The sequence below is a fragment of the Panulirus ornatus genome, chromosome 41 (assembly GCF_036320965.1).
Source record: "Panulirus ornatus isolate Po-2019 chromosome 41, ASM3632096v1, whole genome shotgun sequence".
Classification (NCBI taxonomy): domain Eukaryota; kingdom Metazoa; phylum Arthropoda; class Malacostraca; order Decapoda; family Palinuridae; genus Panulirus; species Panulirus ornatus.
Genome location: NC_092264.1, coordinates 14,922,275 through 14,938,652, shown reverse-complemented (window position 1 = coordinate 14,938,652; position 16,378 = coordinate 14,922,275). Strand labels below are relative to the sequence as shown.

General features: G+C 40.9%; 1 protein-coding gene across 1 annotated transcript in view; it reads right to left on the bottom strand.

Moving 5' to 3' along the window:
- Nucleotides 1–16,378, bottom strand: part of nompC (no mechanoreceptor potential C) — a 334,011-nt gene that overhangs the window by 38,030 nt on the left and 279,603 nt on the right. The window contains exons 7-10 of the mRNA XM_071686202.1: nt 15,628–15,733; nt 9,336–9,547; nt 7,456–7,578; nt 6,402–6,539 (exon numbers count right to left, since the gene is read on the bottom strand). Of these exons, the coding sequence (XP_071542303.1) occupies nt 6,402–6,539; nt 7,456–7,578; nt 9,336–9,547; nt 15,628–15,733 (579 nt within the window). The remainder of the gene's footprint in view (nt 1–6,401; nt 6,540–7,455; nt 7,579–9,335; nt 9,548–15,627; nt 15,734–16,378) is intronic.

The window sequence follows — 16,378 nt, the reverse complement described above, 5'->3', positions numbered from 1 at the left end:
TCTACTCACACTCACAACAAGAGGTCGTCTACTCACACACACACACACACACACACACACACACACACACAGAACAGCAAGGTGCCAAGAAATGAGTGGGATCTGTTGTGCGTCGATAATAATAATCCATAATGTAGTTTGTAATCCATTATGTAGTTTGTAATCCATTATGTAGTTTGTAATCCATTATGTAGTTTGTAATCCATTATGTAGTTTGTAATCCATTATGTAGTTTGTAATCCATTATGTAGTTTGTAATCCATTATGTAGTTTGTAATCCATTATGTAGTTTGTAATCCATTATGTAGTTTGTAATCCATTATGTAGTTTGTAATCCATTATGTAGTTTGTAATCCATTATGTAGTTTGTAATCCATTATGTAGTTTGTAATCCATTATGTAGTTTGTAATCCATTATGTAGTTGTTTGTAATCCATTATGTAGTTTGTAATCCATTATGTAGTTTGTAATCCATTATGTAGTTTGTAATCCATTATGTAGTTTGTAATCCATTATGTAGTTTGTAATTCCTTTATGTAGTTTGTAATCCATTATGTAGTTTGTAATCCATTATGTAGTTTGTAATCCATTATGTAGTTTGTAATCCATTATGTAGTTTGTAATCCATTATGTAGTTTGTAATCCATTATGTAGGTTTGTAATCCATTATGTAGTTTGTAATCCATTATGTAGTTTGTAATCCATTATGTAGTTTGTAATCCATATGTAGTTTGTAATCCTTTATGTAGTTTGTAATCCATTATGTAGTTTGTAATCCATTATGTAGTTTGTAATCCATATGTAGTTTGTAATCCTTTGTAGGTTGTATCCATTAGTAGTTTCTAAACCATATGTAGTTTGTAATCGTTATGTAGTTTGTAATCCATTATGTAGTTTGTATATCCATTTGTAGTTTGTAATCCATTATGTATTTTGTAATCCATTTATGTAGTTTGTAATCCATTATGTAGTTTGTAATCCATTATGTAGTTTGTAATCCATTATGTAGTTTGTAATCCATTATGTAGTTTGTAATCCATTATGTAGTTTGTAATCCATTATGTAGTTTGTAATCCATTATGTAGTTTGTAATCCATTATGTAGTTTGTAATCCATTATGTAGTTTGTAATCCATTATGTAGTTTGTAATCCATTATGTAGTTTGTAATCCATTATGTAGTTTGTAATCCATTATGTAGTTTGTAATCCATTATGTAGTTTGTAATCCATTATGTAGTTTGTAATCCATTATGTAGATGTAGTTTGTAATCCATTATGTAGTTTGTAATCCATTATGTAGTTTGTAATCCATTATGTAGTTTGTAATCCATTATGTAGTTTGTAATCCCATTATGTAGTTTGTAATCCATTATGTAGTTTGTAATCCATTATGTAGTTTGTAATCCATTATGTAGTTTGTAATCCATTATGTAGTTTGTAATCCATTATGTAGTTTGTAATCCCATATGTAGTTTGTAATCCATTATGTAGTTTGTAATCCATTATGTAGTTTGTAATCCATTATGTAGTTTGTAATCCATTATGTAGTTTGTAATCCATTATGTAGTTTGTAATCCATTATGTAGTTTGTAATCCATTATGTAGTTTGTAATCCATTATGTAGTTTGTAATCCATTATGTAGTTTGTAATCCATTATGTAGTTTGTAATCCATTATGTAGTTTGTAATCCATTATGTAGTTTGTAATCCATTATGTAGTTTGTAATCCATTATGTAGTTTGTAATCCATTATGTAGTTTGTAATCCATTATGTAGTTTGTAATCCATTATGTAGTTTGTAATCCATTATGTAGTTTGTAATCCATTATGTAGTTTGTAATCCATTATGTAGTTTGTAATCCATTATGTAGTTTGTAATCCATTATGTAGTTTGTAATCCATTATGTAGTTTGTAATCCATTATGTAGTTTGTAATCCATTATGTAGTTTGTAATCCATTATGTAGTTTGTAATCCATTATGTAGTTTGTAATCCATTATGTAGTTTGTAATCCATTATGTAGTTTGTAATCCATTATGTAGTTTGTAATCCATTATGTAGTTTGTAATCCATTATGTAGTTTGTAATCCATTATGTAGTTTGTAATCCATTATGTAGTTTGTAATCCATTATGTAGTTTGTAATCCATTATGTAGTTTGTAATCCATTATGTAGTTTGTAATCCATTATGTAGTTTGTAATCCATTATGTAGTTTGTAATCCATTATGTAGTTTGTAATCCATTATGTAGTTTGTAATCCATTATGTAGTTTGTAATCCATTATGTAGTTTGTAATCCATTATGTAGTTTGTAATCCATTATGTAGTTTGTAATCCATTATGTAGTTTGTAATCCATTATGTAGTTTGTAATCCATTATGTAGTTTGTAATCCATTATGTAGTTTGTAATCCATTATGTAGTTTGTAATCCATTATGTAGTTTGTAATCCATTATGTAGTTTGTAATCCATTATGTAGTTTGTAATCCATTATGTAGTTTGTAATCCATTATGTAGTTTGTAATCCATTATGTAGTTTGTAATCCATTATGTAGTTTGTAATCCATTATGTAGTTTGTAATCCATTATGTAGTTTGTAATCCATTATGTAGTTTGTAATCCATTATGTAGTTTGTAATCCATTATGTAGTTTGTAATCCATTATGTAGTTTGTAATCCATTATGTAGTTTGTAATCCATTATGTAGTTTGTAATCCATTATGTAGTTTGTAATCCATTATGTAGTTTGTAATCCATTATGTAGTTTGTAATCCATTATGTAGTTTGTAATCCATTATGTAGTTTGTAATCCATTATGTAGTTTGTAATCCATTATGTAGTTTGTAATCCATTATGTAGTTTGTAATCCATTATGTAGTTTGTAATCCATTATGTAGTTTGTAATCCATTATGTAGTTTGTAATCCATTATGTAGTTTGTAATCCATTATGTAGTTTGTAATCCATTATGTAGTTTGTAATCCATTATGTAGTTTGTAATCCATTATGTAGTTTGTAATCCATTATGTAGTTTGTAATCCATTATGTAGTTTGTAATCCATTATGTAGTTTGTAATCCATTATGTAGTTTGTAATCCATTATGTAGTTTGTAATCCATTATGTAGTTTGTAATCCATTATGTAGTTTGTAATCCATTATGTAGTTTGTAATCCATTATGTAGTTTGTAATCCATTATGTAGTTTGTAATCCATTATGTAGTTTGTAATCCATTATGTAGTTTGTAATCCATTATGTAGTTTGTAATCCATTATGTAGTTTGTAATCCATTATGTAGTTTGTAATCCATTATGTAGTTTGTAATCCATTATGTAGTTTGTAATCCATTATGTAGTTTGTAATCCATTATGTAGTTTGTAATCCATTATGTAGTTTGTAATCCATTATGTAGTTTGTAATCCATTATGTAGTTTGTAATCCATTATGTAGTTTGTAATCCATTATGTAGTTTGTAATCCATTATGTAGTTTGTAATCCATTATGTAGTTTGTAATCCATTATGTAGTTTGTAATCCATTATGTAGTTTGTAATCCATTATGTAGTTTGTAATCCATTATGTAGTTTGTAATCCATTATGTAGTTTGTAATCCATTATGTAGTTTGTAATCCATTATGTAGTTTGTAATCCATTATGTAGTTTGTAATCCATTATGTAGTTTGTAATCCATTATGTAGTTTGTAATCCATTATGTAGTTTGTAATCCATTATGTAGTTTGTAATCCATTATGTAGTTTGTAATCCATTATGTAGTTTGTAATCCATTATGTAGTTTGTAATCCATTATGTAGTTTGTAATCCATTATGTAGTTTGTAATCCATTATGTAGTTTGTAATCCATTATGTAGTTTGTAATCCATTATGTAGTTTGTAATCCATTATGTAGTTTGTAATCCATTATGTAGTTTGTAATCCATTATGTAGTTTGTAATCCATTATGTAGTTTGTAATCCATTATGTAGTTTGTAATCCATTATGTAGTTTGTAATCCATTATGTAGTTTGTAATCCATTATGTAGTTTGTAATCCATTATGTAGTTTGTAATCCATTATGTAGTTTGTAATCCATTATGTAGTTTGTAATCCATTATGTAGTTTGTAATCCATTATGTAGTTTGTAATCCATTATGTAGTTTGTAATCCATTATGTAGTTTGTAATCCATTATGTAGTTTGTAATCCATTATGTAGTTTGTAATCCATTATGTAGTTTGTAATCCATTATGTAGTTTGTAATCCATTATGTAGTTTGTAATCCATTATGTAGTTTGTAATCCATTATGTAGTTTGTAATCCATTATGTAGTTTGTAATCCATTATGTAGTTTGTAATCCATTATGTAGTTTGTAATCCATTATGTAGTTTGTAATCCATTATGTAGTTTGTAATCCATTATGTAGTTTGTAATCCATTATGTAGTTTGTAATCCATTATGTAGTTTGTAATCCATTATGTAGTTTGTAATCCATTATGTAGTTTGTAATCCATTATGTAGTTTGTAATCCATTATGTAGTTTGTAATCCATTATGTAGTTTGTAATCCATTATGTAGTTTGTAATCCATTATGTAGTTTGTAATCCATTATGTAGTTTGTAATCCATTATGTAGTTTGTAATCCATTATGTAGTTTGTAATCCATTATGTAGTTTGTAATCCATTATGTAGTTTGTAATCCATTATGTAGTTTGTAATCCATTATGTAGTTTGTAATCCATTATGTAGTTTGTAATCCATTATGTAGTTTGTAATCCATTATGTAGTTTGTAATCCATTATGTAGTTTGTAATCCATTATGTAGTTTGTAATCCATTATGTAGTTTGTAATCCATTATGTAGTTTGTAATCCATTATGTAGTTTGTAATCCATTATGTAGTTTGTAATCCATTATGTAGTTTGTAATCCATTATGTAGTTTGTAATCCATTATGTAGTTTGTAATCCATTATGTAGTTTGTAATCCATTATGTAGTTTGTAATCCATTATGTAGTTTGTAATCCATTATGTAGTTTGTAATCCATTATGTAGTTTGTAATCCATTATGTAGTTTGTAATCCATTATGTAGTTTGTAATCCATTATGTAGTTTCTAATCCATTATGTAGTTTGTAATCCATTATGTAGTTTGTAATCCATTATGTAGTTTGTAATCCATAATGTAGTTTGTAATCCATTATGTAGTTTGTAATCCATTATGTAGTTTCTAATCCATTATGTAGTTTGTAATCCATATGTAGTTTCTAATCCATTATGTAGTTTCTAATCCATTATGTAGTTTTGTAATCCATTATGTAGTTTCTAATCCATTATGTAGTTTGTAATCCATTATGTAGTTTGTAATCCATTATGTAGTTTGTAATCCATTATGTAGTTTGTAATCCATTATGTAGTTTGTAATCCATTATGTAGTTTGTAATCCATTATGTAGTTTGTAATCCATTATGTAGTTTGTATCCATTATGTAGTTTGTAATCCATTATGTAGTTTGTAATCCATTATGTAGTTTGTAATCCATTATGTAGTTTGTAATCCATTATGTAGTTTGTAATCCATTATGTAGTTTCTAATCCATTATGTAGTTTGTAATCCATTATGTAGTTTGTAATCCATTATGTAGTTTGTAATCCATTATGTAGTTTGTAATCCATTATGTAGTTTGTAATCCATTATGTAGTTTGTAATCCATTATGTAGTTTGTAATCCATTATGTAGTTTGTAATCCATTATGTAGTTTGTAATCCATTATGTAGTTTCTAATCCATTATGTAGTTTGTAATCCATTATGTAGTTTGTAATCCATTATGTAGTTTGTAATCCATTATGTAGTTTGTAATCCATTATGTAGTTTCTAATCCATTATGTAGTTTGTAATCCATTATGTAGTTTCTAATCCATTATGTAGTTTGTAATCCATTATGTAGTTTGTAATCCATTATGTAGTTTGTAATCCATTATGTAGTTTGTAATCCATTATGTAGTTTGTAATCCATTATGTAGTTTGTAATCCATAAAGAGGAAGTGTGGGAAGGTAGGGAGAAGGGTGGGGTTGTCAGGGAGAAACTGTAAGAGAGAGAGAGAAGGAGCTTTGAGGAAGACACCTGCCAGAGGGAGGGAGGGAGAGAAGACCTGTACAGGGAGAGACGCTGTCCTCCATCATGATGTCACACAGTGGCTGACGTACGATGACACGGCCTCTCCAACCGAACCCACCCACACTCTCGCATCCCCCACCTCACTCACGACGTAGGAGAAACAGGAGGGGCGTCAGGTCAGAGAGAGAGAGAGAGAGAGAGAGAGAGAGAGAGAGAGAGAGAGAGAGAGAGAGAGAGAGAGAGAGAGGGAGGGAGGGTGGGTTAACCCCTCGAGAGCCTGCCTGTGTTACCCACCTTGCTGGTGACGACCATGAGGTGGGCGCCGTTCGTCAAGAGGAGGTTGGCCATCTCTCGGTCGTCGCCTGCCTTGTAGGTGGCCGTCTTCTTGCTGACCCGGCCGGCGTAGTGGAGGGCTGTCTCCCCGAGGTTATTCTGCCGACAGAGATGAAGGACTATATTACAAATTTCGTATGGACGTGTGGGGGAATTACAGTGCGAATTACAGCTGTGCAGAACCTGTATTTCGAAAATTATTCTGGTATTTGTTAAGATGTATTGTAGGTGAGCCAGAGATGTGTGGGGGTGTTGGTGAAATGTGTGGGGGTGTTGGTCGTAATAGTTACAGAAATGGTTAACGTCAGAGACTTGGGTACAGCAAGGCCTCTCTTCCCCGTACCGGTCTGTAATTAACCAGGAGGTTACAGTTGTTTGGTTATGGTTGTAGACGAACTATGGTTAGGTCTACAACCCTGGTGAGGTTGCTCTCTGACGTGGTCTTGAGGCGGGTTGTGTACGTCTGGGGTTGTGTACGTCTGGGGTTGTGTACGTCTGGGGTTGTAGTTACCACAGTAGTTAGTGGGGTCAGACCTTATTATAACAAGTCCTTCCACCACTAAGTTGTCCTCGAGGAGGGGAACGAGCTTAGCTGCCTCCAACTATGGTTACAGCTAAAGCGATAGCTTAAGCTAAAGCTATGCCAACCTTGTCTCCACCAAACATGTTGTCTTGAAAGGTTATCTTTACATGTAGTGTTTAGCGCACCACGACTTTGTGGGTGGAGAACCCCAGTTCTAACCATGACCCAGTGTTAGCAATGTTAATGGTCACATTAACAGTTAGTGGTTGTTAAGTTATACCTTGTCATGGTTAATGGTCAAATTACCAGAGTCAGTGATTGTTAAGTTATACCTTGTTATTAGGCAATTAGGCAATTATATTAGGCAAAATGAATTTTCTGTACATTTTTTTTTGTAATGTATCTGAGCCAACGAGAGAGAGAGAGAGAGAGAGAGAGAGAGAGAGAGAGAGAGAGAGAGAGAGAGAGAGAGAGAGAGAGAGACGCACCCACCTTAGCGTTGACGAACCTAGCGACAGCATCCTTGCCGCTCTTCTTAGTGACGTGGTCGATCAACATCTTGGCTGCCTCCACACGACACGACGAACACGCCAGGTGGAGCGCCGTCTCCCCCGCCTGCCGGTGGTGGACGTGCAGATGAGTGGACGTGCAGTGGTGATGAGTGGATGTGGAGATGAGTGGACGTGCAGTGGTGATGAGTGGATGTGAAGATGAGTGGGCGTGCAGTGGTGGAGATGAGTGGACGTGCAGTGGTGATGAGTGGATGTGGAGATGAGTGGACGTGCAGTGGTGATGAGTGGATGTGGAGATGAGTGGACGTGCAGTGGTGATGAGTGGATGTGGAGATGAGTGGACGTGCAGTGGTGATGAGTGGATGTGGAGATGAGTGGACGTGGAGTGGTGCAGATGAGTGGACGTGGAATGGTGGAGCAAGACGTGCGCGCATGTGTGCACGCGGAGGTGGGAAAACACAGTGGTGGAGATGTTGAAGGAAGTGATGGAGGAGCGCAATACGTGTGTATTGGAGGGTTGTGATGGGGAGGGTCAGAGATGGGTGATGAAGGGAGACCTTGGGAGGGAGATGATGGAGGGCGTAGAGGTGAGGGAGGAGATGATGATGGAGGGTGTAGAGGTGAGGGAGGAGATGATGATGGAGGGTGTGGAGGTGAAGGAGGAGATGATGATGGAGGGTGTAGAGGTGAGGAAGGAGATGATGATGGAGGGCGTAGAGGTGAGGGAGGAGATGATGATGGAGGGTGTAGAGGTGAGGGAGGAGATGATGATGGAGGGTGTGGAGGTGAGGGAGGAGATGATGATGGAGGGTGTAGAGGCGAGGGAGGAGATGATGATGGAGGGTGTAGAGGTGAGGGAGGAGATGATGATGGAGGGTGTGGAAGTAGATGGAGGGGATGGAGTGTGTCGCCAGCGGAGACACGATGATGACGTACAGTGAGTTGGATGGAAAGACGATGGAAGATATGCAGGGAGATGGACGATGCAGGGGGAGGGACGATGCAGGGAGAGGGACGATGCAGGGAGAGGGACGATGCAGGGGGAGGGACGATGCAGGGAGATGGACGATGCAGGGAGAGGGGCGATGCAGGGAGAGGGACGATGCAGGGAGAGGGACGATGTAGGGGGAGGGGCGATGCAGGGAGAGGGACGATGTAGGGAGAGGGACGATGCAGGGAGAGGGGCGATGCAGGGAGAGTGACGATGCAGGGAGAGGGACGATGTAGGGAGAGGGGCGATGCAGGGAGATGAACAGATCTTCCTACTGCTACATACACTTCAGAGAACAAATCGTGAAACATGATTCGAAACGTCTCATAACAAGATTCAACTTTAAGGATCAGAAACTTTGAAACTCTCCCGTAATGATTAGGTTCAAACTGACAGAGACTGGGTTGCAGACCCTGACCATACCCCAGAGGTTAGGGCCCTGATCATACCCCAGAGGTTAGGGCCCTGACCCATACCCAAGAGGTGAGGTCCTTGCCCATACCCCAGAGGTTAGGGCCCTGACCAGACCCCAGAGGTTAGTGCCCTGATCATACCCCAGAGGTTAGGGCCCTGATCATACCCCAGAGGTTAGGGCCCTGATCATACCCCAGAGGTTAGGGCCCTGACCATACCCCAGAGGTTAGTGCCCTGACCATACCCCAGAGGTTAGTGCCCTGATCATACCCCAGAGGTTAGGGCCCTGATCATACCCCAGAGGTTAGGGCCCTGATCATACCCCAGAGGTTAGGGCCCTGACCCATACCCCAGAGGTTAGGGCCCTGACCAGACCCCAGAGGTGAGGTCCTTGCCCATACCCCAGAGGTTAGGGCCCTGACCCATACCCCCAGGACACCTAACCCTGACCTGACCTTAGACTGGAGGAGTGGCTTGGCACTATCATCATCCAGGAGGAGTTTGAGAGTCTTGAGGTTGCCATGGTAGGCGGCTAGGTGTAGTGGTGTCTGCCCGTCGTCCTTGGGGAGGTTGGCGTCCGCCCCAGACTTGAGCAACATCTCGGCGCACTTCTCCCCGTCCGTGACCCTGGCCGCCAGGTGGAGGGCCGACTCCCTGGCCGAGCCTCCTGCGTGAGAGGGACGCCCCTGGGTCAGGCTCATCACTACAGGGTTGTGGGGTGGCTGAGGAGGAGCCACTGCACTGTGGCCGGACTGACTCACTGCTCAGCAGGGAGGGTGAGTATATACACTGTGGTGCACGTTGTGACACACAGAGGCTGAGGTGTGTGTGTGTGTGTGTGTGTGTGTGTGTTTGGTTACCTGAGTGTGTACCTATGTGTGTGTGTGTATGTGTGTGTTTAGGTACCTGGGTATGTAACTGTATGTGTGTGTGTGTGTTTTGTGTGTTATCAGTGCACTTATATAATGAGTGTTCCATCAGTGCAGGTATATAGTGTGTGTTCCATCAGTGCAGGTGTATAGTGTGTGTTCCATCAGTGCAGGTGTTTAGTGAGTGTTCCATCCAGTGCAGGTGTATTGTGAGTGTTCCATCAGTACAGGTGTATAGCAAGTGTTCCATCAGTTGCAGGTGTATAGTGAGTGTTCCATCAAGTGCAGGTGTATAGTGGAGTGTTCCATCAGTGCAGTATATAGTGAGTGTTCATCAGTGCAGGCAGGTGTATAGCAAGTGTTCATCAGTGCAGGTGTATTGTGAGTGTTCCATCAGTGCAGGCAGGTGTATAGCAAGTGTTCATCAGTGCAGGCAGGTGTATAGCAAGTGTACCATCAGTGCAGGTGTATAGTGGAGTGTTCCATCAGTGCAGGTGTATAGTGGAGTGTTCCATCAGTGCAGGTGTATAGTGAGTGCTCCATCAGTGCAGGTAGGTGTATAGCAAGTGTTCATCAGTGCAGGTGTATAGTGGAGTGTTCCATCAGTGCAGGCAGGTGTATAGCAAGTGTACCATCAGTGCAGGCAGGTGTATAGCAAGTGTTCCATCAGTGCAGGTGTATAGTGGAGTGTTCCATCAGTGGCAGGTATATAGTGAGTGTTCCATCGGTGCAGGTAGGTGTATAGCAAGTGTTCATCAGTGCAGGTAGGTGTATAGCAAGTGTTCATCAGTGCAGGTAGGTGTTATAGCAAGTGTTCCATCAGTGCAGTATATAGTGAGTGTTCCATCTGTGCAGGTATATAGTGAGTGTTCCATCAGTGAGGTGTATAGTGAGTGTTCCATCAGTGCAGGCAGGTGTATAGCAAGTGTTCCTTCAGTGCAGGTGTATAGTGAGTGCTCCATCAGTGCAGGTGTATAGCAAGTGTACCATCAGTGCAGGTGTATAGTGATGTGTTCCATCAGTGCTGGTGTATAGTGACTCACCCATCTGTGCAGGTGTATAGTGGAGTGTTCCATCAGTGCAGTATATAGTGAGTGTTCATCAGTGCAGGTGTATAGTGACTCACCATCTGTGCAGGTGTATAGTGATGTGTTCCATCAGTGCAGGTGTATAGCAAGTGTTCCATCAGTGCAGGTATATAGTGGAGTGTTCCATCAGTACAGGTGTATAGCAAGTGTTCATCAGTGCAGGTAGGTGTATAGCAAGTGTTCATCAGTGCAGGTAGGTGTATAGCAAGTGTTCCATCAGTGCAGGTATATAGTGTGTGTTCCATCAGTGCAGGCAGGTGTATAGCAAGTGTTCATCAGTGCAGGTGTATTGTGAGTGTTCCATCTGTGCAGGTATATAGTGAGTGTTCCATCTGTGCAGGTATATAGTGGAGTGTTCCATCAGTACAGGTGTATAGTGAGTGTTCCATCCAGTGCAGGTGTATAGCAAGTGTTCATCAGTGCAGGCAGGTGTATAGCAAGTGTTCATCAGTGCAGGTGTATTGTGAGTGTTCCATCAGTGCAGGTATATAGTGAGTGTTCATCAGTGCAGGTAGGTGTATAGCAAGTGTTCATCAGTGCAGGTGTATAGTGATGTGTTCCATCAGTGCAGGTGTATAGTGAGTGTTCCATCCAGTGCAGGTGTATAGTGACTCACCATCTGTGCAGGTATATAGTGAGTGTTCCATTCAGTGCAGGTAGGTGTATAGCAAGTGTACCATCAGTGCAGGTGTATAGTGATGTGTTCCATCAGTGCAGGCAGGTGTATAGCAAGTGTTCATCAGTGCAGGTGTATAGTGGAGTGTTCCATCAGTGCAGGTATATAGTGAGTGTTCATCAGTGCAGGTAGGTGTATAGCAAGTGTTCCATCAGTGCAGTATATAGTGAGTGTTCATCAGTGCAGGTAGGTGTATAGCAAGTGTACCATCAGTGCAGGTGTTTAGTGAGTGTTCCATCTGTGCAGGTATATAGTGAGTGTTCCATCCAGTGCAGGTGTATAGTGGAGTGTTCCATCAGTACAGGTGTATAGCAAGTGTTCCATCAGTGCAGGTAGGTGTATAGCAAGTGTACCATCAGTGCAGGTGTATAGTGAGTGTTCCATTCAGTGCAGGTGTATAGTGTGTGTTCCATCAGTGCAGGTGTATAGTGACTCACCCATCTGTGCAGGTGTATAGTGGAGTGTTCCATCAGTACAGGTGTATAGTGAGTGTTCATCAGTGCAGGTATATAGTGTGTGTTCCATCAGTGCAGGCAGGTGTATAGCAAGTGTTCATCAGTGCAGGTGTATAGTGGAGTGTTCCATCAGTGCAGGTAGGTGTATAGCAAGTGTTCATCAGTGCAGGTGTATAGCAAGTGTTCATCAGTGCAGGTGTATAGTGGAGTGTTCCATCAGTACAGGTGTATAGCAAGTGTACCATCAGTGCAGGTGTATAGTGGAGTGTTCCATCAGTGCAGGTATATAGTGGAGTGTTCCATCAGTGCAGGTATATAGTGGAGTGTTCCATCAGTGCAGGTGTATAGTGATGTGTTCCATCAGTGCAGGTGTATAGTGGAGTGTTCCATCAGTGCAGGTGTATAGTGGAGTGTTCCATCAGTGCAGGTGTTATAGTGAGTGTTCCATCCAGTGCAGGTGTATAGTGGAGTGTTCCATCAGTGCAGGTAGGTGTATAGCAAGTGTTCATCAGTGCAGGTGTATAGCAAGTGTTCCATCAGTGGCAGGTATATAGTGAGTGTTCCTCAGTGCAGGTGTATAGTGGAGTGTTCCATCAGTGCAGGTGTATAGTGGAGTGTTCCATCAGTGCAGGTGTATAGCAAGTGTTCATCAGTGCAGGTATATAGTGGAGTGTTCCATCAGTGCAGGTGTATAGCAAGTGTTCATCAGTGCAGGTGTATAGCAAGTGTTCATCAGTGCAGGTGTTATAGTGAGTGTTCCATCCAGTGCAGGTGTATAGTGAGTGTTCCATCAGTGCAGGTAGGTGTATAGCAAGTGTTCATCAGTGCAGGTATATAGTGAGTGTTCCATCTGTGCAGGTGTATAGTGAGTGCTCCATCAGTGCAGGTGTATAGTGGAGTGTTCCATCAGTGAGGTGTATAGTGAGTGTTCCATCTGTGCAGGTATATAGTGTGTGTTCCATCAGTGCAGGTGTATTGTGAGTGTTCCATCTGTGCAGGTGTATAGTGGAGTGTTCCATCAGTGCAGGTATTATAGTGAGTGTTCCATCTGTGCAGGTATATAGTGTGTGTTCCATCAGTGCAGTATATAGTGAGTGTTCCATCTGTGCAGGTATATAGTGAGTGTTCATCAGTGCAGGTATATAGTGTGTGTTCCATCAGTGCAGGTATATAGTGATGTTCCATCAGTGCAGGTATATAGTGATGTTCCATCAGTGCAGGTATATAGTGTGTGTTCCATCAGTGCAGGTATATTGTGAGTGTTCCATCAGTGCAGGTGTATAGCAAGTGTTCCATCAGTGCAGGTGTTATAGTGAGTGTTCATCAGTGCAGGTAGGTGTATAGCAAGTGTTCATCAGTGCAGGTATATAGTGAGTGTTCCATCAGTTGCAGGTGTATAGCAAGTGTTCCATCAGTACAGGTGTATAGCAAGTGTTCCATCAGTGCAGGTATATAGTGAGTGTTCATCAGTGCAGGTATATTGTGAGTGTTCCATCTGTGCAGGTGTATAGTGAGTGTTCCATCAGTGCAGGCAGGTGTATAGCAAGTGTTCATCAGTGCAGGTGTTTAGTGAGTGTTCCATCCAGTGCAGGTGTATAGTGAGTGTTCCATCAGTGCAGGTGTATAGTGAGTCACCATCAGTGCAGGTATATAGTGAGTGTCCATCAGTGCAGGTGTATAGTGAGTGTTCCATCAGTGCAGGTATATAGTGACTCACCCATCTGTGCAGGTATATAGTGAGTGTTCCATCTGTGCAGGTATATAGTGAGTGTTCCATCAGTGCAGGTATATAGTGAGTGTTCCATCAGTGCAGGTGTATAGTGACTCACCCATCTGTGCAGGTATATAGTGAGTGTTCCATCAGTGCAGGTGTATAGTGAGTGTTCCATCAGTGCAGGTGTATAGTGAGTGTTCCATCAGTGCAGGTATATAGTGAGTGTTCCATCAGTGCAGGTATATAGTGAGTGTTCCATCAGTGCAGGTGTATAGTGACACCCATCTGTGCAGGTATTAGTGCGTGTTCCCATCAGTGCAGGTGTATAGTGAGTGTTCCATCAGTGCAGGTGTATAGTGACTCACCCATCTGTGCAGGTATATAGTGAGTGTTCCATCAGTGCAGGTATATAGTGAGTGTTCCATCAGTGCAGGTGTATAGTGACTCACCCATCTGTGCAGGTATATAGTGAGTGTTCCATCAGTGCAGGTGTATAGTGAGTGTTCCATCAGTGCAGGTGTATAGTGAGTGTTCCATCAGCGCAGGTATATAGTGAGTGTTCCATCAGTGCAGGTGTATAGTGACTCACCCATCTGTGCAGGTATATAGTGAGTGTTCCATCAGTGCAGGTGTATAGTGAGTGTTCCATCAGTGCAGGTGTATTGTGAGTGTTCCATCAGTGCAGGTGTATTGTGAGTGTTCCATCAGTGCAGGTATATAGTGAGTGTTCCATCAGTGCAAGTGTATAGTGAGTGCTCCATCAGTGCAGGTGTATAGTGACTCACCCATCTGTGCAGGTATATAGTGAGTGTTCCATCAGTGCAGGTGTATAGTGAGTGTTCCATCAGTGCAGGTGTATAGTGAGTGTTCCATCAGTGCAGGTATATAGTGAGTGTTCCATCAGTGCAGGTATATAGTGAGTGTTCCATCAGTGCAGGTGTATAGTGAGTGTTCCATCAGTGCAGGTGTATAGTGAGTGTTCCATCAGTGCAGGTATATAGTGAGTGTTCCATCAGTGCAGGTATATAGTGAGTGTTCCATCAGTGCAGGTATATAGCAAGTGTTCCATCAATGCAGATGTATAGCAAGTGTTCCATCAGTACAGGTGTATAGCAAGTGTTCCATCAGTGCAGGCAGGTGTATAGCAGGTGTTCCATCAGTGCAGGTAGGTGTATAGCAAGTGTTCCATCAGTGCAGGCAGGTGTCTAGCAAGTGTTCCATCAGTGCAGGTAGGTGTATAGCAAGTGTTCCATCAGTGCAGGTAGGTGTATAGCAAGTGTTCCATCAGTGCAGGTGTATAGCAAGTGTTCCATCAGTGCAGGCAGGTGTATAGCAAGTGTTCCATCAGTGCAGGTGTATAGCAAGTGTTCCATCAGTGCAGGTGTATACCAAGTGTTCCATCAGTGCAGGCAGGTGTATAGCAAGTGTACCATCAGTGCAGGCAGGTGTATAGCAAGTGTACCATCAGTGCAGGCAGGTGTATAGCAAGTGTGCCATCAGTGCAGGTGTATAGCAAGTGTTCCATCAGTACAGGTGTATAGTGAGTGTTCCATCAGTACAGGTGTATAGTGAGTGTTCCATCAGTGCAGGTAGGTGTATAGCAAGTGTTCCATCAGTGCAGGTAGGTGTATAGCAAGTGTTCCATCAGTGCAGGCAGGTGTATAGCAAGTGCACCATCAGTGCAGGTGTATAGTGAGTGTTCCATCAGTGCAGGTAGGTGTATAGCAAGTGTTCCATCAGTGCAGGTAGGTGTATAGCAAGTGTTCCATCAGTGGAGGTGTATAGCAAGTGTACCATCAGTGCAGGTGTATAGTGAGTGTTCCATCAGTGCAGGTAGGTGTATAGCAAGTGTTCCATCAGTGCAGGTAGGTGTATAACAAGTGTTCCATCAGTGCAGGCAGGTGTATAGCCAGTGTACCATCAGTGCAGGTGTGTAGTAACTAACCCATGTTATCAGTAAGGTTGGGGTTGGCGTGGACGGTGTAGAAGAACTTGACGGTGGTCTCGTCGCCTTCCTCAGCTGCGATGTGTAGCGGCGTCTGGCCCGTGGCCTGCAGGGAGGGAGGCGGGGCGTGATGGTCAGACTGGCAGGGGGAGGCAGGAAGGGGCAGGGAGAGGCAGGGAGGGAGAAGGAGGGAGGGAGAAGGAGGGAGAGGGAGGAAAAGAGAGAGAGAGAGAGAGAGAGAGAGAGAGAGAGAGAGAGAGAGAGAGAGAGAGAGAGAGAGAGAGACGTGGTGGTGATAGATAGATAGATAGATAGATAGAGAGAGAGAGAGAGAGAGAGAGAGAGAGAGAGAGAGAGAGAGAGAGAGAGAGAGAGAGAGAGACGTGGTACTGAGAGATGGATAGATAGATATAGATAGATAGATAGATAGATAGAGAGAGAGAGAGAGAGAGAGAGAGAGAGAGAGAGAGAGAGAGAGAGAGAGAGAGAGGCGGGCCATATGGGTCACACTGTAGGAGGGTCATATATGTGACATTACGGACACGTGGAATAGGGGCACACATATATGTATATATGACACTGTGGACAGGTCTGACAGAGGCACATATGTGACTAAATACAGGTCTGTTAGGGGCACATATGTAACCCTACAGGGCTGCCTGGAGTATATATATGTAATTACACATGGAACACATATGTGACTCATGGAACACATATGTGAGGTCTGCCTGGAGTACATATATGTAACACA